This window comes from Vombatus ursinus, unplaced genomic scaffold, assembly GCF_900497805.2.
Source record: "Vombatus ursinus unplaced genomic scaffold, bare-nosed wombat genome assembly UNPS02014872.1, whole genome shotgun sequence".
NCBI lineage: Eukaryota > Metazoa > Chordata > Mammalia > Diprotodontia > Vombatidae > Vombatus > Vombatus ursinus.
Window position 1 is genome coordinate 600,896 of NW_020954650.1, and position 23,194 is coordinate 624,089.

General features: G+C 34.5%; 1 protein-coding gene across 9 annotated transcripts in view; it reads right to left on the minus strand.

Annotated features, from left to right (window-relative positions):
* STS (steroid sulfatase) overlaps positions 1-23,194 on the minus strand; it is a 175,887-nt gene that overhangs the window by 104,792 nt on the left and 47,901 nt on the right. For 5 of the 9 annotated variants that reach the window (XM_027842421.1, XM_027842415.1, XM_027842416.1 and 2 more), the window contains 4 exons: positions 7,414-7,554; positions 4,652-4,773; positions 4,433-4,555; positions 2,006-2,429 (listed from right to left, as the gene is read on the minus strand). In XM_027842421.1, coding sequence (XP_027698222.1) covers positions 2,006-2,429; positions 4,433-4,555; positions 4,652-4,773; positions 7,414-7,554 — 810 coding nt within the window. The other 4 variants (XM_027842413.1, XM_027842414.1, XM_027842418.1 and 1 more) reach the window with 4 other exon arrangements.

Consider the following 23,194-nt stretch of genomic DNA (forward strand, 5'->3'; position numbering starts at 1 on the left):
AATTAATACTTTTGTAACCTAATGATTCAACCAGACCCAACTGGGACTGGGAATTGGGAGTAGTGGATGGAAATGGAAAAGATACGATTGTGAAGTTGTATTAGACAGACTCTGAAATCCCTCCTAAGTCTGAGATACTGTGATCCTTTTCAATAACTCTGCTTGTATACTTTGAATAATTCTGCTTGCTAAAACAATGTTTAGCTAAAGAAAAAAAAGTACCAGTTTAAAACTGCTAGGTCAGCTATAATGAGATATTGGGTCCATTAAAATCAGATGTTAAAAGCCCAACTACATTATAAAAAGGCATGAGAAATCATTAGTAAGAGAAATAATGAATGGGTTCCCCTTCACTGGAATCTTCAAACAAAGGCTCAATGACTACTTCTTGATTGAATTCTTGTGAATTGTAGAGTGAATTCTTATTCAAGCATCAGTTAGACTAGATTGGCCACTGAGGTCCTTTAGAACTCTGAGATTCTTCATTTCTTAGAATCAATTATGAATCCACCTAACTGTACTATGGTGGCAGAGTGGATAGTACAAGACCTGGAGTTAGGAAGACTCAACTTCCTTAGTTCAAATCTGGCTTTAGGCACTAGCTATGTGACCCTGGGCTAGTCATTTAATCCTGTTTGCCTCAGTTTCCTCATCTGTAAAATAAGCTGGAAAAAGAAATGGCAAACCACTCCAGTGTTTTTGCAAAGAAAATCTAAATGAGATCACAAAGAGTCAGACAAGACTAAAACAACTGAACAACAGCTATACTATATAATCTAGGACACATTTATTTCTCTTTCTTGCTTACAAGAATATTGTGAGAGAATATGCAAAAAAAAAAAATCTTGTTGAAATCAGATGTTATATTGACCACATTCCAGGCACAAAAGCCTAGTAAAACCATGAACAGAATAAATGAGGTTATTCTGGAATGATTTGTTGATCTATTCTGGCTACTAGTGATCACTGCTTCCCATGCTAAGTGCTAGTGAACAATCTGCTCTAAAATTTTGCCAAGAATTCATGTCAAGCTGACAAATCTATTATTTCCAGATTTGACTTTGCTTGTCTTTTGAATCCCACAACATTTGCTCATTTCCAGTCTTTAGGATATCTCTTTTTCCTCTTGATTCCTGAAAGATAATCTACAGCACCTGAACAATCAAATGTGCAACCTTTTTTGAATCTCAAGATTCAAACTCAATTTTAAAGTACCTGGTACTCTCTTACTATCTCCTCTTATTTTTTTAAGTTATCTTTTATTTTATTTTTTATATTATTTTATTTATTTGTTATCTATTATTACTTTTTTTTTACCATTTTTGTTTTACCCCTTTGAGTCTGAAAATCATTCTCCCTGACAATGACATTTAAGTAGTTCCTTTTTTTTCAAATTTTGCTTTTTCTATCCATCTATTAACATTATACACTCTGTTGACCCTAAGACCTACCCTTTTTTTGTTATTCTTGACCCAAACATAGCTTAAAAAGCCATTCTTGGTTTTCCTCAACATTTTCCCCAAAGCTAGCTCATTTTTCATTTATAAGGGTAAAATGTAGACTAAAGACAACAATACTATTATTTTTTTTTCATTCCTGCATAACAATTCCTGGTGACTAAAACAAAACAGTTCCAGCCAACTCTCACTTTAGCTTATAGCTTTCCAGTAAAGAAGGTGATCAACTACCATACTTTTAAAAAGCTGGAAGAGTGGAAAAGTTGACAGAAAAGCTGTGAAATCAGTCCAAGGTGTTTAAAATAAGAAACTAACATAGCTGGGGAGTAATTTCTGAAGTTATCAAGTATATACTATTTAATTTTTCATATTATACTTTATTCAGACCAACTGCCCTCCCCCATGTGCTCTCTTATTACCTCTCTGGATACATATTGAATAAGGCAGAGAAAAGAAGGCTAAAATAAGGGTAGTGTTTGACTGTCACCATGGAAATGGATGTTAGCCAGTTTTCATGAACAAAATCCCAGTACACAAGCAACACCAACCTGTTTATGAACTTGAGAGCTTCCCTGGTCAACCTCTGAGTGAGATTCTCATAAGACATTGGCTGCTGGACAACCTCATGGTTCCTCATCAAGATGCAGTTTAAAGGTCGGAAAAAATGAAGGAAACAGGCTAAGAGTCCAATTATAGTAGCTGCTAATAAAAGACAGGAAAAGAATACCCAGTGAGGGAGTCGAAACAGGCCAAGGCAATTGAGCGCCTCCAAAGTGACAAGGGCAATGCCAACAATTTGCAGAGGAATGAAAACAAACATATGAATGGCTGTGGTAAACACAGTGCCTGATCCTGGCTTGCAGTCTCTCAGATTGGTCACTGGAAGTCCATAGAAATGATCAAAACCATGATTTAAAGGGTGGTGACAGAAGTCATCTCTGCTGTTACAGTTTATCCCAAGATGCCACTTTCCTATGGAGAGAGAAATATATGAGAAACATGTTCTCAGGTAAATTTTCTGAACTTCCTGACTTTGAATACTAAATCCTACCTATATAAATTTAGATGATTTCTACCTACTTGACTGTTTTAATTCTGAACTTAAACACCAAAAAAAGAAAAATTTTAATACGTATGGAAAAACACAAAAAGCTGATTCTATATAATGCCGGAAGACTCTTTTTCTTAGTGCTTGTTTTTTTTAAAGTATACAAGACATTCTACATATTACTTTCAAAACTGTATTGCGTTCCTTTCAAATGTCCTTTTGTTCTCTTCTAAGCATTTAGAAAATGTTACAACGGCCCTCTTTCCATTTGTATCACAATTGCTAACTGTCCACACCCTTTGAGCTCCATCGTCCAAAATTAAACATTTACGTCCCACATAGTCTAGGGTTTGAAAAACTTATTTCGATAGGCAAACAGACTTGATTTGGTCTTTATAGCCCATTAATCATCTTTATTAAGTCACTGTATGTCATATAGGCAGTTCCTGATACATGGCACAGAGTTTCCTGAAGAATTTTCTTTAAATCAGTTTCTTTATATTCATGCTCATTTCCCTGTTCTAATTTTAAGCAAAAAAAAAAAATTTAAAAAGGATCTGACACATAATAACATTGCATGATATAGTAAATATTTTAAAAGATATATTTGAAAGACAAAGGATAAATTTTTGTTTTTTAAATAAAATTAATGCTGCCATCCAAAAGTAGCAAGGAAAAAAACTTACTTATCGTAAAGAAAGAAAGCGGGATGGAGAATCTGAGTTCTCTGGCTTTTGCCATATATTAGCTATGTGACCTTGGACAAATCCCTTAATCCCTCTTGCCCTCAGTTTCCTCAAATGTAAAATAAGAGGTTTGAACTAGATGACCTCTAATATCCCTTCCAGCTGTAAGTTGATATATTCATGGTAGGATGCCATATTGTAGGAAAATTATTCTGAATGAATGCCTATGAGTAGTGGCTAACATTTCACTCTACTAAGGTTACACCAACACAAGCTAAACAACAGTGTTCTCTTTTCAAAAGAGCAACACATAATATGAGGCAAATGTGACATGCAAAATGTATTTTCCATAAAAACACATACTTCATCAGTTTTAGAAATAAAGGTGGAAGTAATAATATTTAATCATGTGTTGTATGAAATGTTTACTTCAAAAGGTCACAAACAAAACAACAAAACAAAACTATGATTTCATTGTTGTAAATAACTCTTCAGAACCATGAGGCATTGCGGTCAAAATAATTTCTTACCTTATTGCCAAACTTCTAGGGATAAGACTGTAAATTGTGCTAAGTTTGTGCACTAGTGACAGACACATACTCTGTTGCCTGGTCCTTACCTGAAACCTTTCCAACTTGGTAGGCCTTTCTAGATCTGGTGATCCACTGGCTTAACCTTCAAGAACCCAAATCCTACCTGAATTAGAACTTCTTCACTAGAGGATGAGTTTATATAAACATATACAGGTATGAAAAAAAAATTCTTTGTGTGTATACATATATAATGCACAAACATAAATGTCCATTCAGAATTTGCACAAATTTCATAGGATTATATATTTAGAGCTAAGAAGGACCTCAATGGTCATCTAATCCAAATCTTTCCTTTTCAGATTCAGAAACTGAGGCTCAAGGAATTTGAGTAATTTACTCAATACCACATAGTTAAATTTCAAAGTCAAAGTTTGAACACAGCTCCTCTAAAACTGAAACCCCAGACTGTCATCCTTTCCATAAAAGTAATAAATGCTGCTTTCAGAATTTATCTTAAATTGTCTCTGACTCTCACACACACTTTCACTTGTCCTTGAACACTCTCATCCCCTCCCCCATCTCACACCTATATGGAGTCTAGCACACAACAAGCATTTAATAAATTTTTGTGAATTGACTTCTCTGTTAAGTTCCTTGCTATAATCTTAAGTTCCTTCCCTTTTCTGCATTTCTCTCAGCTGTCTCTACCTATCAGGGCTGTAGAATAGCCTTGGTTCTTCAAAAGCTTGGCAAAAGTGATTTCATTTGCAGGCAGTCCACCTGAGGAGGCCGAAAATAGGAACACTCCAACCTTAGAGCGTGAAGCCATTCCTGGACCAGGTGGAAAAAAAAAAAGTAGAACATTAATGAGAGATGTCTTTCCAGCAAGAAGAAAATGAACAATAATAATTTTTAAATGGATTTTACCTGATCGGATAGGGTAACGACCTGTCAGGAAAGCTGCTCTACTTGGGGTACACAGTGGAGATGCAGCTAAGTGCTGAGTGAATTTCACTCCCCCTTTGGCTATCCTGTCAATATTAGGAGTTCTAGGGGAAGGAGAAGAATAATTTTATTTTAATTGTCATAAAACTGAAGCTTTTTAATTATAATAATGGCTAGCATTTATATAGCACTTGAAGGTTTGCAAAGCATTTTATATATGTTATCTCAATTGATTTGCACAACTCTTAAGAGTTAGGTGCTATTATTAATCCTATTTTACCAGTATGTCTGAGACAGGATTTGAACTAAAGTCTTGCTGATCCTGAGTTTAGCATAGGATCCACTGCCCCATTATACGTTTTATAATTAATGTTGATTTTTCTAATTAATATTTACCTTCTGCTACATAAAATAGAGATATTAATAATGGACTGTTATTGTTTTTTGTGTCTGTATATACAAGGGTCACAGAAGTCTTTGTTTTAATTTGGTGCTCATTTGTAAATACACTACCAAGATGCCATACAATGAAATCTAAGCAATCATGGTGCCATTTCTCTGAAAATTAACATTCCAACAGCCTTCTTATGGATGACCTGGATATGCAAACCTACCTAAATATTTCACCCCCTTTACTCCTCTTCACTCACAATTTTGCAAGTATCACTTTGATTTTACATAATATCTTCACAGAAGACTATTACAGTCATTCAACTGATTCCTTGCCTGAATTATTTTTGCTTCTCTCCAGTCTTGTTTGGCTTAGACTGCAAGGTCTAAGAGGGCAAAATCTATATCTGCTAACTCTGAAACTTACAGTATTTGCCATAGCCCATGAGAAGGGAAGAAATGAGCAAAAGTTGTAAATTTGAAAGTTAGAGGAAGCAGAGAAATTAGATTAATCCTGAAGTGTATTTTTCTCATTGTAAAGTCTTTCTTCCTGGGAACTTCCATATCTTGTTTCAAAGAGCTAAGGTGGTTACAGGAAGTGGGGTAGGGACTGCCAGTCCTTTCTTTCCTTATTAAGAGTCTGATTATGACTAATGATGATACTTTGATGTCCTTACGAAGGCAGAGAGCAGGAGCATCACGTTTTTATTTTTGGATTAAGTGAATATCAAGGAAATGTGAGGGGGGAAAAATTAGGCAAAAAAACTAATATAGATGAGCTAGAGAAGTAAGGTTTCCAATATAAAGAAAAATGTATGTTATAAATATTAAAAGTACCCTAGACAGACTCCAAATCAAATGGCTAGTAAATAACAAAAGGTATACATTGATATGCGATTCAATGAAAACTGAAAGAAAGGGGAATGACATATCCCAAGTATATATCTGGAAAATATTTCCAACTTTTAAAAGTTTTCTTTCAAATATATGTTTTAAATAAGGAAGGCATCTGTAATCATATAGCAAGTTTTGAAAAACAAAATTTACTTAATTTTATATTAACTATGGAACACAATTTTTGGACTACTGAAATTATCCTCATTGGAAGTCCAACTTGGTTTCCTTATCTTAAGTCTTGCCGTCCTCAAGTCTGTTCTCCACTCAGTTGCCAATGCCAAAATGATATTAATACTAAAGCATAGGTCTAACCATGTCACTCCCTTGCCCAAACTCTAGTGGCTTATTTCTAGAATCAAAAGTATTTTAATGAGGCAAAATAATGAAGAGGTTGGCTGAGTGAAATGAAAAATCAGCATCTATAATCACTTGATAACCAATTTACTAGTTCACATGTCAGAAAAAAAAGTAGATTCAAACATTTATTATTCATAGTTTACTTTGGAAAATTCTAATGAAAGGAAATAATATTTTGTAGTCTACAGCAATTTATTTTTATTGCTTTGTACTTGTGATAGTTCTCCAAAGAACTTTTATGTAATCGTTTCCTTATTATAAGCAGATAAAGAACCCCGAAAACCAATATTTTAGTATGGTAAGGATTTACTTTTTTTTTTTTAGTTTAAAGAATAAGGCAGATGCTCTTATTTTAGATCAATTTATTCTATTGAAACCTTGGAAACAGGATATCTATGCTGTATTTCTAAGGTACTAATGCAAAATACATGATACTAAAGACTTAACCTCTACCATATCCCTTTCCCAGTTCTGATTCTATGGCTTGCTGGCCCTTTGAAAAGACGGTAGTATAACACCCTCATTGTTTGTCAGTAAAAAATAGTAGGGGTTCCAAGAAGGGGAAAAAGGAGCAGACGTATAGGGTAAGAGCTGAGTGGGACCATCTAGAGATGTGGCACTGCCAGACACCCCACGTTTAAAAAATAAAAAATGACGGAAGGTGTTGGGTGGGGAAGACATGGAAAAGATGGGAAAAAAGGAAGATATAAGGAAAGAAAAAAAAGGCAAAGGAGATACTTTTTCCCTTCCACATATTACACAACAACACAGTAATGGTAGAATGAACAATGGAAAGTAGAAATGCTTCCTTTGTAAGATTCTTCATACAGGTGTAAATTATATATAATATATGTATATATTTACATATATATGTATATGCACTCATAGTTCTTGCTAAGCATATTCTAACTCTAACATACACATTAGTATTTAAATATATTCAAATACAAATCTACATACATAAAGACAAATAGAAGAGCATTACTGTTATAGTTTCTTACATTTAATAGATGTGACATTTAAAAATTACCAAGGAAGAAATACATTGAATATATATGTATATAGGCACAATCACTTATACAGAACTTCTATTATTAAACCTTAGTGTTGTGTTTCCATAGCATCCAGGATCCCCAATGCCAAGGTCGTCTGCCATTGCTATAATAATGTTGGGCTTTGAAACTGCATCACTGTTGACACTGCCATAGAACGACATCAGAAGTAAAAGCATCTTCATCTTCCTGTGAAGAGTAAATAAATAAAAGCAGAATAAAGAATGAGAGCATGTTTTTTCTTCACTAACTCTACTTTAATTCTTTCCAGCTATGGAAGAAGAGCATTGAAACAAACAAAAAATTCCCAGCTTGTCAGCTGATGATCATATCTGCTTCAAGGAGACACTGTCAGAGTTGATGTTGACCTCTCCTCTGGGCGTTTGTCTCCTGAATAAATATTTTGCTTTTGGTGAAAACCAATTATCTCCTGTTTCTATTCTTGACAAATGAAAGACACATCATTCTTTAGGGGAAAAAAAAAGTAAAACCTTGCCTATCATATTCTTGGTATTAAGAACCAGCCATTTGATGACATAAAATAAATGTTGTTCCTGATCAATGGAAAAACAAATATTTTATTAAGGAGAGATATTTCCATCCAGGTCTTTAATAGGAGATCCATTGCTCCTCTTTTCCCAAATAGATAAACATAAATACGTCAATCATGAAAATCTTTCAATATTCAGGGTAAACTAATTTCATAATATATGATGGGAAATTCAGTTTGATAATGATATAGCAAAGTCAATGCACCAAGGAAAGCTCTGCTAAATAGGACAAATCAGCTCTTACCAGTAGATGTAAGCTTCATGAGGGATGGGAGTCTCTTAGTCCTATATCACCAACTGCCTATTTGACATCCCACAGGCATCTCAAACTCATTATGTTCAAAATAGAATTATCTTTCCTCCAAAATTCATCCTTCTTCCCAATTTCCTTATCTCTGCCAAGAGTACCACTATCTTTCCAGTCACCTAAGTTCACAACCTAGCAGTCATCCTTTACTCCTCATTCCTTTTCACTCAAGATATCCAATTAGCTGCCAAAGTTTGTCAATTTTATCTTCATGACTTCTCACATATGTACCATTCTCTCCACTCACATGGTTACCCAAGTTCAGGCCCTTATTACATCTCTATTGAAACAATCCAAATTGGGAGTTCAAATTGCTTTCCTTGTCTCATCTCTCCTCTCTCCCACCTATCCTACTATACTCAGTCACACGTGCCAAAGTGCTATTCCTAAAGACAGGTCTGACCATGTCAGTCCCCTATCCAAACTCAAGTGATTCACTTCTGGAATTATGATTCTAAAAACTCCTTTCATTGACAGGTAGCCCTTCACAATCTGGCTCCAACATACCTCCCTAGCCTTACTAATCAATACCCCTTTGCCATATTCTCTGCCCTACTTAAAATGAACTTTGTGCTGTTCTTCACCCATGACACCCTATCACCTGTCTCAACACAAAGATATGAACTGTCCTTCATTCCTAGAATTTGTTCATTTCTAGCCTTTGCCTCTATTCCGAGAATTCTTTGTTTCTTTCAAAGCTCAGCTGAAATGTTATCTCCTACATCAGATTTCACCAGATAACTATTGGTGTTAGTGCTTAAAAATGCAGTTGTATTTGTTTTACAAATACATGTTAGGTACTTTTTATATGGGTATTTCATAGTGTTCCCCCCTATAGAATGTTGCCTTCTTCAGGACAAAAAGTATTATGTTTTTGTCTTTGTATCTCTAATGCCTGTTATATTGTAGAAGCTTAAGAAATGCTTGCTGATTGATTGATTGTATCCGCAGAATTTAGCATGGCACCTGACATTTAGTAGTCACTTAATAAATGTTCATTGATTGACTGATCACAGCACATACTTACCAGTATAAAATCTTATGACATTTTGTTCCCAGAACCTTTCAAATATAATCTGTGACCTTAATCAAATACAGAGAAGCAAAAAGAATATTCCTCTCCTCCCACCCCTCAGCCCCAGATCCAGTATTTTTTTATCTACACACACAGATATATATGTATATATACATATTCCAAATACATGTCTGTATGCAAATATATTATATATGTGTTGTATATGTCTATATAAAGGTCTAGAGAAAGTTAGGATCACAACAGTAATTATGATCTGATAAATATTAACAACCAGCTGGGGGGGGGAGAAATGTACCCATGACATACTTTTAATTTTAATCTGCATTATTAACATTTTCTCCATTACTTTCTTAAGTCTATGCAAAAAACAAAACAATAAAGAAAAAACTACTTGAAATAATAAACAACTTTAGCAAAGTTGCGGGCTATAAAATAAGCCTACACAAATCATTGGTATTTCTATATATTACCAACAAAGCCCAACAGCAAGAGATAGAAAGAGAAATTCCATTTAAACTTACAGTAGACATTATAAAATATTTAGGAGTCTACCTGCCAAGACAAACCCAGGAATTATATGAAGACAATTACAAAGCACTTTTCACACAAAGTCAGATCAAATAATTGGAAAAATATCAATGGTTCATGGGGAGACCAAGCTAAAATAATAAAAATGACAATTTTATCTAAATTAATGTATTTAGTGCCATATCAATCAAACTACCAAAAATTATTTTATAGGGCTAGAAAAAAATAATAACAAAATTCATCTAGAAGAACAAAAGGTCCAGAATATCAAGGGAATTAAAGAAAAGAAATGCAAGGGAAGGTGGCCTCGCCAAATCAGATCTTAAATTGCATTATAAAGCAGCAATCATCAAAACTACTTGGTACTGGCTAAGAAACAGAGTGGTGGATCAGTGGAATAGGTTAGAGACGCAAGACATAATAGTCAATTACTATAGTAATCTACTGTTTGATAAATTCAAAGACTCCAGCGCCTGGGATATATTTAACAAAATATAGGAAAACTAGAAAATAGTATGGCAGAAACTAAGCATAGACCAACATCTTACACCGTATACCAAAATAAGATCAAAATAGGTACACAATTTAGATATAAAGGATGATACTATAAGCTAACTGGGAGAACAAGGAATAGTTTACGTGTCAGATTTATGGAGAAGGGACGAAATTATGATCAAACAAGAGATAGAGAACATTATGAAAAACAAAATGGATAACTTTGATTATATTAAATTGAACAGTTTTTGCACAAACAAAGCCAATGCAACGAAGATTAGAAGGAAAGTAGAAAATTGGGAAAGAATTTTTACAACCAGTCTCTCTGATAAGGGCCTCATTTCTAAAATATATAGAGAATTAAATCAAATTTATAAGAATAGAAACCATTCCCCAATTGATAAATGGCAAAGGATATGAACAGACAGTTCTCAGATGAAGAAATTAAAGCCATCTATAGTCATATGAAAAAATGCTCTAAATCACTACTGATTAGAGAAATGCAAATCAAAACAACTCTGAGGTACCACATCACACCTATCAGATTGGCCAACATGACAAAACAAGAAAATGATAAATGCTGGAGAAGATGTGGGAAAATTGGCATTGTTGGTGGAGTTGGGAAATGATCCAACCGTTTTGGAAAGCAATTTCGAACTATGCCCAAAGGGCTATCAGAATGTGCATACCCTTTGACCCAGCAATAGCACTTCTAGGGCTATATCCCAAAGACATCATACAAATGGGAAAAGGACCCACATGTACAAAAATATTTATAGCAATTCTTTTTGTGGTGGCAAAGAATTGGATATTGAGAGGATGCCTATCAATTGGGGAATAGCTGAACAAGTTGTGGTATATGAATGTAATAGAATACTATTGTGCTATACGAAATGATGAACAAGGGGCAGCTAGGTGGTGCAGTGCATAAAGTTCCAGCCTTGGAGTCAGGAGGACCTGAGTTCAAATCTGGCCTCAGACACTTGACAATTAACTATCTGTGTGACCCTGGGCAAGTCACTTAACCCTGATTGCCTCATCCAAAAAAAAAAGTAAAAAAAAAAAAAGAAAAGAAATGATGAACAGGCTGATTTTAGAAAAATCTGGAAAGACTTCTGTGGTCTAATGTTGAGTGAAGTGAGCAGAACCAGGAACTTCATACACAATAACAGCCACATTGTACAATGACTAATATTGATAAACTTAACCCTACCCAGCAATACAAGGATCTAAGACATCTCCAAAGACCTTGTGATGGAAAATGCTATCCACATCCAAAGAAAGAACTATGGAGTTTTAATGCAGATTGAAGCATACTATTTTTTATTTTTTTCTTCTGTTGAGTTTTGTTTCCTCTTTCTGCTGGTTCCTCCTATTGGTTCTAATTCTTACTTATAACATCACTAATGTGAAAATATATTTAATAGGAATGTATATGTATAGCTTATATCAGATTTTATGCCATCTTGGTGGTAGGGAGGGAGGGGGAGAAAAATTTTAAACTCAAACATGGAAGTGATTGTTGATAAATCAAAATAAATTAATTAAAAATTTTTTTAAATAAAAAATTTTTTAAAATGTAATTGCCATCCCTATAAAAAAAAGCTTATGGAAGTGAATGCTGAAAACTAAAATTAAATAAATTAAAAAAAAACTAATTAGGTACTGGCTAAGAAATGGTATATATTGCATTATAGTAAATGACCACAGTAATCTAGTATATGATAAACTCAGAGATCCAAGCTTTTGGAATAAAAACTCATTATTTGACAAAAATTGCTGGGAAAACTGTAAAACAGTATGGCAGAAACTAGGTATAGACCAACATCTCACACTATAAGACAAGGTCAAAATGGGTATATGATTTTTATCTAAAAGGTGATACCATAAGCAAATTAAATGAGCATGGAATAGTATATCTGTCAGATTTATGGATAAGGGGAGAATTTAGGACCAAAGAAGATACAGAGAGCATTACAAAATGTAAAACAGATAATTTGTTTATATAAAATTTAAAAGTTTTTGCAGAAACAAAACTAATGTAACTAAAATTAGAAGGAAAGTAGAAAACTGGGGAAAAATTTTTGCAATAACTATCTCTGATAAAGGCCTAATTTCTCAAATTTATAGAGAACTGAGTTAAATTTATAAAAATACAAGTCATTCCCCAATTGATAAAATGGTCAATGGATATGACCAGGAAGTTTTCAGACAAAGAAATCAAAGCTATTTATAGTCATATGAAAAAATGCTCTAAATCACTATTCATCAAAGAAATGCAAATTAAAACAACTCTGAGGTACCACCTCATACCTATCAGAGTGGCTAAAATGACAAAAGACAAAAATATTGGATGTTGAAGGGGATGTGGGAAAACTGGGACACTAATGCACTCTTGGTGGAATAGTGAACTAATCCAACCATTCTGCAGAGGCATTTGGAACTATGTCCAAAGGGCTATAAAACCATGCATCCCCTTTGATCCAGCAATACTACTGCTAGATCTATATACCAAAGACATTGAAAAAAGGGAAAAGTACAAAAATATTTATAGCAGCTTTTTGTGGTGGCTAAGATTTGGACATTAAAGGGACACCCATCAATTGGAGAATGGCTAAACAAGCTGTGGTATATTGGAATATACTGTCATGTTAGCCAATCTGATAGGTGTGAAGTGGTCACTCAGAGTTATCTTGATTTGCATTTCTTTAATCAATAGTGATTTAGAGCATAGATTATGGTAATGGAATATCATTCTGCTCTAAGAAATGACAAGCCAGATGATTTCAGGAAAACCTGGAAAGACTTACATTAACTGATACATAGTGAAGTGAACAGAAACAGGAGAATGCTGTATACAGTGAAAGCAATATTGTTCGATGAAGAACTGTGAATGACTTAGCTATTCTCAGCAATACAATCCCAAAACACTAATCCAAGACAATCCCAAAAGACTAATGATAAAGCATACTATTCACCTACAAAGAAAGAACTGATATTGATGGAATACAGACTGAAGCATACTATTTTTCACTTTCTTTTTCATTCTTTTATTCGAGTATTCTTGTACAAAATGACTAACATGGAAATGTTTTACCTAATTGCACATGTATATTTGATAGCTTACCATCTCAGGGAGGGGGGAGGGGACAGACGGATGGAATTTGGAAATCAAAACTTTAAATAAAAATGTTTAAAAAAAATTTATATAATAAAATAAATTACAGTACTTCAGAATATTACAGCACATGGTCAGCAGGGCTAATGCAATGACCCAACAGTTTTCTGAGCCATTCATTCCTTTTTTTTTAACAGTACAATTCTTAATGTAACAACATCCAGATTATGAGAAATCACTTAACTGCTTTTCTAACAATATAGCTGATACGATCGTTTATCAAATTACACAAAATAATAAAATTTGAAATATAACAATACCATGAACAATATTATGTATTTAAAACTTGAAACAAACCCGTTACAGATAAGGTGACCTTAATTTAGTTGATTATGCTTCCAAATTATCTTACATAGAAAATTATTCATCTCATCACCATTGGCATTATATATAGATCACATCTAAAAACCCATATGAAGTTTTTAAGTATGAAGCAATGACATCTAATTAAAAGAGATAATAAAAGCAGTTAACACTGAGATAGGTTTGCCCTATGCCAAACACTTTTTAATCATGTGATAATCATAACAATGCTGGAAGGTAGGTCCTATTATTATACCCTTATAGAACAGTAAACCGAGTTAAATAGAACTTTCTTGGGGCAATACAGCTCATAAATTTCTTAATGTCAAATAACAAATATTATTTCATGTTAGGTTTCTCAGACCCAGTTCTTATTTCCTTCTGGGTAGATTTTGGCTAAAATCCAATCAAATCCAGATTTATAATCGCTAACGGTAACATTTTAATTTCTAAGCCCCAATACTCTTAGTATTTTAAAAGAAAAATATTATTATCCATAAATTCATATATTTCCCTGCTTTTTTTTTAGACAGGTGATAACAATTCCCAGCTCCATATAAACTTTTGCTCTACTTCCTTAAAAGAGCTAGGATCCCCTACCTCTACCTTGGAGACTTATCAGAGAAAGAGCTGCCCAGATAAAGAACATTCCAGCTCCCCATTCCCATCCCTGCACATACTAGGAAATACATATAAAATTTTGCAAACAGTTTAAATTTGCAGCTGTTATTATCAGGTTAGCTTAAAATACGCTGGGTTAAAATATCCTAAGACTCTAAAATGACATGCTGCTTTTTGGCCCAGGCAGTAAGACATAAGGAATTTGATTCAATGCTGATATAGCCATGGCCTGTTTCTGGAGCAGAAACTTCCAGAGCTTTCACGGTTACTTAAATAAAAATTAAATAATTGCACAGTACAAAGAAAAATTTAAAATTTTGTGTAATAATCACAAATCACAATAATCAATATCTTTAATATATCCAATATTTATGTAGAGTTAGATTTAACAAAACCTTCCTAGGGAGTGATTTCTAAAAATCTTTTCCTTTGCAATTTCTAGTTCTTAATTGAAGTCAAATCACTGCACGAAGCATGGGGCTAGATCCTGAAACATTAAAATACTGACACCCTAACTTAGTTATTAATCTACTACTAATTATTTTATTTTTTTACATCAGTCTTTTAACAATTAAATCCATAACACAAAAGAACTGAAGAATTCACATTTCTAACAACCTTTCTAATACAGTAAATTATCAAATTAATGTTAGGCATTATTTTTATAACTTCACAAATCACTGGCGTAACCTATCTTAAAACCACACATCTAACAAGTTTCCCAATATAGTATAATAATAATAAATAATAAATTTCACTTAAAATGAGACAAAAATAAATTCAATTACACCTGGATCGATTTTCCAAATGTTATCATGCAGAGCCTCAATTTATAATTTCAATTATTTAGTATGTATTTTACACAAGGGTTATTTATTCCAATGGTGAATGATGCTCCATACGCATGCATCTCATTTCATATTATGGGATTCACTATTTCCAGCTAATCTACCACCAAAAATTTTAAAGTGACAATATACAACAAGAGGGGCTTGAAATATGTGGAGTCCTCCATTTTGCTTCTTTCTAACCCTCTAAAACTTTTGTCTATTGACTTTCAAATCAAACTGTGAAATTTCCATTGTCAATCTTTCTACTTAAAACAAAGCCAAACTTCCTCACACCCTCTCAACAAGCTTAAACCATATGAAGCTGGCACAAGGGCACCCAAAGCAACAGGGACAGGAGGAGCCTGGAGCACATGGGCTTGCTGCTGACCACCTGCTGTGTGCAGGGTTATGTGCCTCATGTGTACCTAAACTTTCTTACCTCTCTTCTGTATTTTCGTTCCAGCCTTTATTTTTCTTTCCTAATCTTTCAAACCCATTACTCTGACAACCCCACTTTCCTTCACATTTCAACCATATCCCAGACTGCACATTCTATTATTAAACCACTGTCTTACAACAACCCTACTTTCCCAAGTTATGGAGTTAATTTCAACCCAGGGGATTATCTTTATTAATCTGCATATCACAAAATTCAGGTGTTCTCTGTGAGATCAAAGAGCTCTAAATCTCTCATTCTCAAAAGGACATAGAAACCAGCACTGTCTATTCCTAGTCCCAATAAAAGAAGTTTGTGGGATAAATCCTTAGGAAATGCAGTGGCTTATGTTCCTCCTGAAAACACAAAGTGGGGTTCTGGCTACTCTGAAAGCCCATTAACATCTTACTCATCCACCCTTTTGCTCTTCACCTTTTAGAATCTGGAGAGTGTTAACACTTAATAATTTACAAATCAAGAGTGATGTATTTCTCTCACACATTTCACCAACTTTACCTATAAAAAAACTGCTTTTACAATGTTAATATACTTTTTAAACAAATTACTGAAATCCTAAAGTGATTGCATTTAAGGTTATGACATAAAAGCCCTGATCAAAGCATCTTACAAGAAAAAAAAATTTTTTTTGAGTTTTAAACACAGTGCCCTAATGTCAGCTATGTTGGGGGGCGGGGTGAGGGAAGCTAAGGGAAGGGGAAGCAAAGACAGTTCTCTAGATTCAATTTAAACATAATCTACAAACTTTAGATTTGGGATCTAATTAAAAGTTAATTCATCTAACTTTGGAGTAGCAAAAAACTCTCTTAGTTTTCCCTCATCAGCCATTGCTATCTTTGGGCTGCTTCATCTAGATCTTTATCAGTAAAAAGCTGTTGCTAGAGCTTCATCCAAAGGGAAAAACAAAAAACAAAAAAACTTGGTGTTTTTACTCGGAAGAAAAGATCCCTTCTCCGATTCCACTTCCCAAACTTAACTCCTGGGAGTTTCACCCTGCTTTTTCAGTTCCCTTGCTTAACAAGCTAATCTTAGAAAACCGTACACAAAGGGACACAGAGACAAACAGAACTGAGCTTTAGTGACCCAGAAAGCGAAAAGTTAAGATTAAAACTTTCTTTCCTTGCTTTAATATCTCACTTTACCTGACAGAATCTTTTTGACACACCACCAACTGAAAACACTAAGAACAGGGCCTCAACACCCTCTTGGGCAGTTTTACACACCTCTACACCTTTACTTGAGTAAACTCTTTAAAGAGTTACACACACAGACACACAAAAAACTTAATGTTTATGTAACCCCAAAAGCTTGAAAGCAAGGATTGTAGCTTTAGAGATTCTCTCACAGAGTATTGGCCTGCTGGATTTCCCTTTTTGAAACCCTAGTCCTACAGGAAATTAGGAATAGATTGCTGGTACTTTGGGGGCTTACCAAGCCATTGGTTTCAAAAGCTGAATATCCACAAAACCCGAATTTCCCAGGTGGCCCTTTACTGTGTACACAGAGGTTTCTCTCTCTCATCCACATATAGCTTACTTCAGAGGATCTTTTTCAAGTATACACATCTACCTGATGATTGCCTTCCTGTAAGAGCGAAAATCAGAAAAAAGCTGTAGCACAAACACTAAAAACAGACATATAGACACATGTATACTTACTCAGACAAAATTTACTTACTGGTAAAAGGGAGAGTCAAATCACCAACAGAGTTCTAACAAAGAACTCTCTGTGAGGAATGCTAACAGTTTGGTTCCCACAGAATTGATAAGGACAGGACAGAGGGAGATTAGGTTATTGATTACACAAATAAACAACTACATCAGGCTATGTCCTCAAAAGTATCTCGTTTGTCCAGGCTTTCCGGCTCTCCTCTCCTTTTATCTTACTTTCTTTATCCTTTTATCTTATCTTTCTTGCTGAACCAACAGTTCCTTGTTTTGCGCCTTTTTGCAAACTTGTTGCTGGGGAAAAGTTTCTGCACTTAGACTGTGAGCTCTGAAGCCCAGCCAATGTGAAGAAGAGCTAGTGGGGGGGGGGTGGAGGTTCCTCATTAGGGTCTATATAAATTGGCTTTGAGCTGCACTCTCTTGCACACCCTGGCTGGAGCCATCTTGAGCGATGCTGGATGTCTCCTTTCTCATGAGAAAGCAATAAAACTCCTTTTTGCCTTTCTTAAGAAAAAGTCTCTGATTTGATTATTTTGGGGGTCACAAACACCCCACACTCCACATGGGCCTGACCGAGGGGAGTTCCTTGTTAAGAATATAGAGTGAACTGCTCTGATCCCTTCATGGTTTTCCCCACTCTAGATTAAATTCCTTGCAAGGATGGGTGGGGCCTGACCAAGATCTAGAAGAGTTAATGAAATCTTATTATCAGTAATGTCCTAGAAGAAAACTGAACTTAAAATCAGAACTTTGGAAGAAGAGGGGAAGCTGTGAATCTCCTTAAGAAACTGGTTATTAATAATCATTTCTCACACACTAATCAGAGTACTTAAATCTTTCTTATAATGTTGTAGTTATTGTATAAATAGTTCTCTTGGTTCTGCTCACTTTACTCTGTATCAATTCATACAAGTTTTCCCTGGTTTCTTTTAATTCATTCCTTTCATCATTTCTTATGGCATAATAAGATTCCATTATATTCATATACTATAATTCAGTCAGTCACTGACCAACTTATGTGCACTCATTTTGTTTTCAATTTGTTCTTTTCTGTAACAAAAAGTGCTGTTATAAATATTTTTGGAAACATGAGTGCTTTCCCTATTCTTCTAATCTCTTGGGATACATGCCTAGGAATTGTATTGATAGATTAAAAATTATGCACAGTTCAGTAACTTTTGGGATATAATTCCAAATTGCTTTCCAGAACAGCTGGACTGATTCACATCTCAACCAATACAGCACTAGTGTGCTTGTCTTCCCATATCATCCTCAAAAATTATAATTTTCTTTTTCGTACCTTTGCCACTCTGTTGACTTGTGAGGTAGAACCTTGGATTTGTTTTAACATGCATTTCTCTTATATTAGTCATTTGGAGCATTTTTTCCCCACATAATTCTTAATAGCATGGATGTTTTCCTTTGAGAACTGCCTTTTCATAGCTTTTTTTTTTTTTTTGGTAAGACAATTGGGGTTAAGTGACTTGCCCATGGTCACACACCTCAAGCGTCTGAGGTCCAATTGGAACTCAGGTCCTCCTGACTCCAAGGCCAGAGCTCTACCTACTGCACCACCTAGCTGCCCCAATTCGTAGCTTTTAACCATTTATGGATTGGGGAATGGTTCTTGTTCTTACATATTTATATCAATTTTCTATATATTTTGGATATTAGAAGTTTATCAGAGAAATTTGCTTTGAAGACTTTTTCCTAATTAATTGTTTCTCTTCTAATTCAAACTACATTATTTTTGTTTACGCATATTTTTCATTTTTGTTCAATCAAAATTGTTCATTTCTCTCTCTTTTATGATCAAGAGTTCATGCCCTCTCTACTTTCCTTTCTCCTTTAGTTTGTTTACACTATGCCCTTTTATACTGACATCATCTATCCATTGAAGCTTATTGTGATGTACCGTATGAAAGTTGATCTAAATCTAATTTCTTCTAGAAAGCTTTCCAATTTTCCTAAACGTTCTTTTTACATGAGTTCTAATTGTAGTGGGTTCTGTTCTTGGTTTATGAAACACTATGCTATTGTGCTCAGTTGCTTCTGGATGTTGCTTACGTGCCAAATTTGCTTTATTGTTCAATTTTTGTATTTTTTCATCAGTACCAGATGATTTTAATGAGTATTACTTTGTAGTATACTTTGAGATAGTAATGATAGGCACCTTTTCCTCTTCCTTTTTTTCATTAATTTTCATATACATTTGTTGGTTGCTCTGTTTCTATTTATTTTCAAAATACTCATACACTGTGGAGTGCTGCTAAAATGTTTAACAACTAGGTTTCCAGAAAAGTGAGTATGTATACGTGACATATTTTTATGTTGAATTCGAATTATTAACATTTTCTTCATCACTTAAATCTAGACAATCAACAAAACAATAAATCAAGTCCTGATTCGTAGCATTTACAAGTCTGAAGTGTATATGCTTACACTGAAAATTTAATAATCAGCTCTTGAAAGACTATACAAGCTGACTCCTATTTAATATATACATATTATTTCTCTTGGTAGAATGTAAGCTCCTTAGTCAAGGATTTTTTGCATTTTTACTCCTCTGTCTCCAGCAAAGAGACTGTCCGATTTTTGCCTTTGCATCTCTAACACAGTGTGTGGAAAATAGCAAATGTTTAATAAATGTTTATTTATTGATTCACAATTTAAAAGAAAAAAGTTTCAAATTTTTCCAGATAAGATTTTGATGTTGATCAATCTTGAAGTTTTTTTTAACCTCTAAACATTTACATACATTACAGCTAAAAAGTTTTCATTGAATTATGAGATTTCTAAGACAGAGCAAAACAGAAATGCACTAAATCTTCATCTACTAATATACACAAGTGAGAAGGAATGTATGGCCAGAAGTAAAAAAAAAGATAGTACTGTTATGGGAATAACTAGCTGGCAAGGAGTAATCAAAGGGCAGTTCACATGTTTCATTGGTTTCCATACAATGTGAAAAGAATCAGAAGAAATCCTCAGAACTTTGGACAAAAGATCCCTTGGCAAATTTGTGGACAGGAGTCACAGAAGCCTGTCGTATAGGATAGGCTGTCATATATGTAATGGGAAAGAGTACTCAGAATTATGAAATAGTAGATGCATCAGAGTATTGGTTCCCAATAAGTGGGCCACAGACTCTGGGAAGGAGGTTGAGATTGAGATGAAATTATTGAAAGTTGCCCTTCTGGTTAAGTGAATCAATGTAATAAATATGCAAATGTACCTTCCATAGGGGGCTGCTAGGTAGCACAGTGGAAAAAGTGCCAGGCCAAAGACCTGAGTTCAAATCTGGCCTCAGATACTTACTAGCTGTGTGACCCTGGACAAGTCACTTAACCTTATCTGCCTCAATTTCTCATCTGTATAATGAGCTGAAGAAGGAAATGGCAAACCACTCCAGGATCTTTGCCAAGAAAACCCCAAATAGGGTCAGACATAACTGAAAAATGACTGAACAACAACTAAACTTTCCATAGACAAAATAAGTCACATTTCTTGCATATTTTATAGTAATATTTTTTCAAAAGTAGGTTAGATACTGTTGTGATTAATAAAATACAAATTCATAGTAGCTTATTATTATTATATATATATTCTTAATCAACATATACTATTACCATGTGAGTCTGCAAGATTTTTTGACATTAAAAATTACTTGAAAATACTGACTTAGGGAGTTGTATATTGTGGATAAAAAGTAGGAGGTAGTGATTACGTAAACCAGATAGTTATTAAAAAAATAATTTAAAAAAGCTTTTAGCAAAGTTATGGCAGGAAAATAGAGAAAGAAAGAAGAGTAAAATAGAAACACCACTAGATTTGGAGACAGAGGATCTGTGTTCAATACCAGCTTTCCTACTTACTATCTTCTTGGGTAAATCACTTGAGTTTTCCAGGCCTGTTTCTTTCTCTGTAAAATAAGGGGGTTATAGTACATGATTTCTAACGTTCTTCTTGCTCTAAAGTTATGATCCTATGAAGTAACGAGTATAATGTAACTATGCTCTCCTAGTGACATAAGCAGAGGTCTTGGACTGTTAAGTATCAAAAAAAAAAAAACCACAAATACAAACAAAAACAAAAACAGAAACAAAAACCAGAGGAAAAGGAAAGGGGGAGAGAGTTAGAAAAATAAAATATTTTAAGGCCCTCCCTGTGATATTTATTTACATTATGCTATTGCCCTGTGTGCCAGAAATAACGGAAGGCCCCTAGAACTATGATAGAGTGAAATACAGTACTAAAGATTATCTCCATGATCAGGTGGAAATCAACGTTGGCAGTGAATTGAAATGAAAAAGGTGATTGTCATTTGAGCTATTTAAAAGGCAGCCCAAGGATGACTAAATATAAATGAGATTTACCGAGCAAGCAAAGGCAAACAGGTGTGATGTACTTTATGGACAACTTGTATGCAGATCCCAACAGAGTTCAGACTTGTCTCCAAGGTGTTATTATCATAATCATTAACATTATGAAAACAAAACAACCACTTATTTAGCATCTACTATTTTCAAGGGATTGTAGCCAAGGATAGTTAAAAGTGTTATAAAAGAAATGAAAAATTACTGGTAATTAGGGAAAGATTATGTCAATAGCTCTGGTAAACAAGTGTAAGGATACAGGTATAGCCATATCCTTCACTTTAATTCAACACTCAGGAGAGTTATCAACATAGAAAAAATATTCAAGCACAGTCATAGAGCTCAAGCATAGAGGCCTGGGGCCACCTGACCTCAATCAGTGCCACTGTGGGAGAGTAACTAGAAGCACTGAACAAAGGACAGTGTCAAAGGTTACACTAATCTTGATGATGAGTATTAATCAACCTTTGTTGGTCAGTTTGTTTTGTGAGTGTCAAAACAGATTCACAGAATCCTTTAGGTGCATTTCAAGGGCAGAGGGAAGGAAGGAGAAGAGGGAGATTGGGGGTGGAGGGGCACATAATTCTAACCAGGCTTAAGACCCAGGGAGCCCCGTAATTACAATAATTTGAAGCTTTTCCTTATTGTTGTGTGGGTTTTTGTGTCTGTGTAGGACTTCCTACCATAAGATTCAAAACTCAGGGAAATGGTCTTTATGTTTTAGGGAGAAGAGAGAATTATGGAGAGAGCATTTTTTGGTCTTTGAGGACATGGAAAGTCATATTGGGGAAACAACCTCAGAAGCTCAGATCATAAATAACAATTGACCATTCAATTCAAACATTTATTAAGGATCTACTGTGCACAGAGCCTATACTAATATTGACCTAGGGCTCTACTATTTGGACATGTTTAAGAGTATTTATCTCAAGACTTTCCTCTCTTCATAGAGTACCAAGCAAAGGAGACAGTTATCTGACATAAATAGTTTATTTATCTAAATATACATTTAATATGCAAAATATTTTAGAAACAGGTAATATTGACTCTTCCAGTTTTCAAATTTTTCAATGATTTCTGCCATCTCTTTTTTCTGTCTGACTGAATTTCAGTCAGTCAATAACATTTATTAAGTGCCTACTATGTGTCGGATACTGTACACTGGGGGTACAAAGAAAAGCAAGACAGTCCCTGACAAGAAGGAGGTCACAGTCTAGTGGGGAAGATAACATGAAAACAACTATATACAAATGAGATATATACAGGATAAATTGAAGATAATCAACAGAGGAAAGGGATTAAGGAATAAGAAAGGCTTCTCATAAAAGGTGGGATTTCAGTTGAGATTTAAAGGAAGCCAAGATGACTTCAGAAAAACCTGGAAAGACAATATATGAACTGATGCTGAGTGAAGTGAGCAGAACCAGGAGAATATTGTACACAGTAACAGCAACATTGTGTAATGACTAACTTTCATAGACTT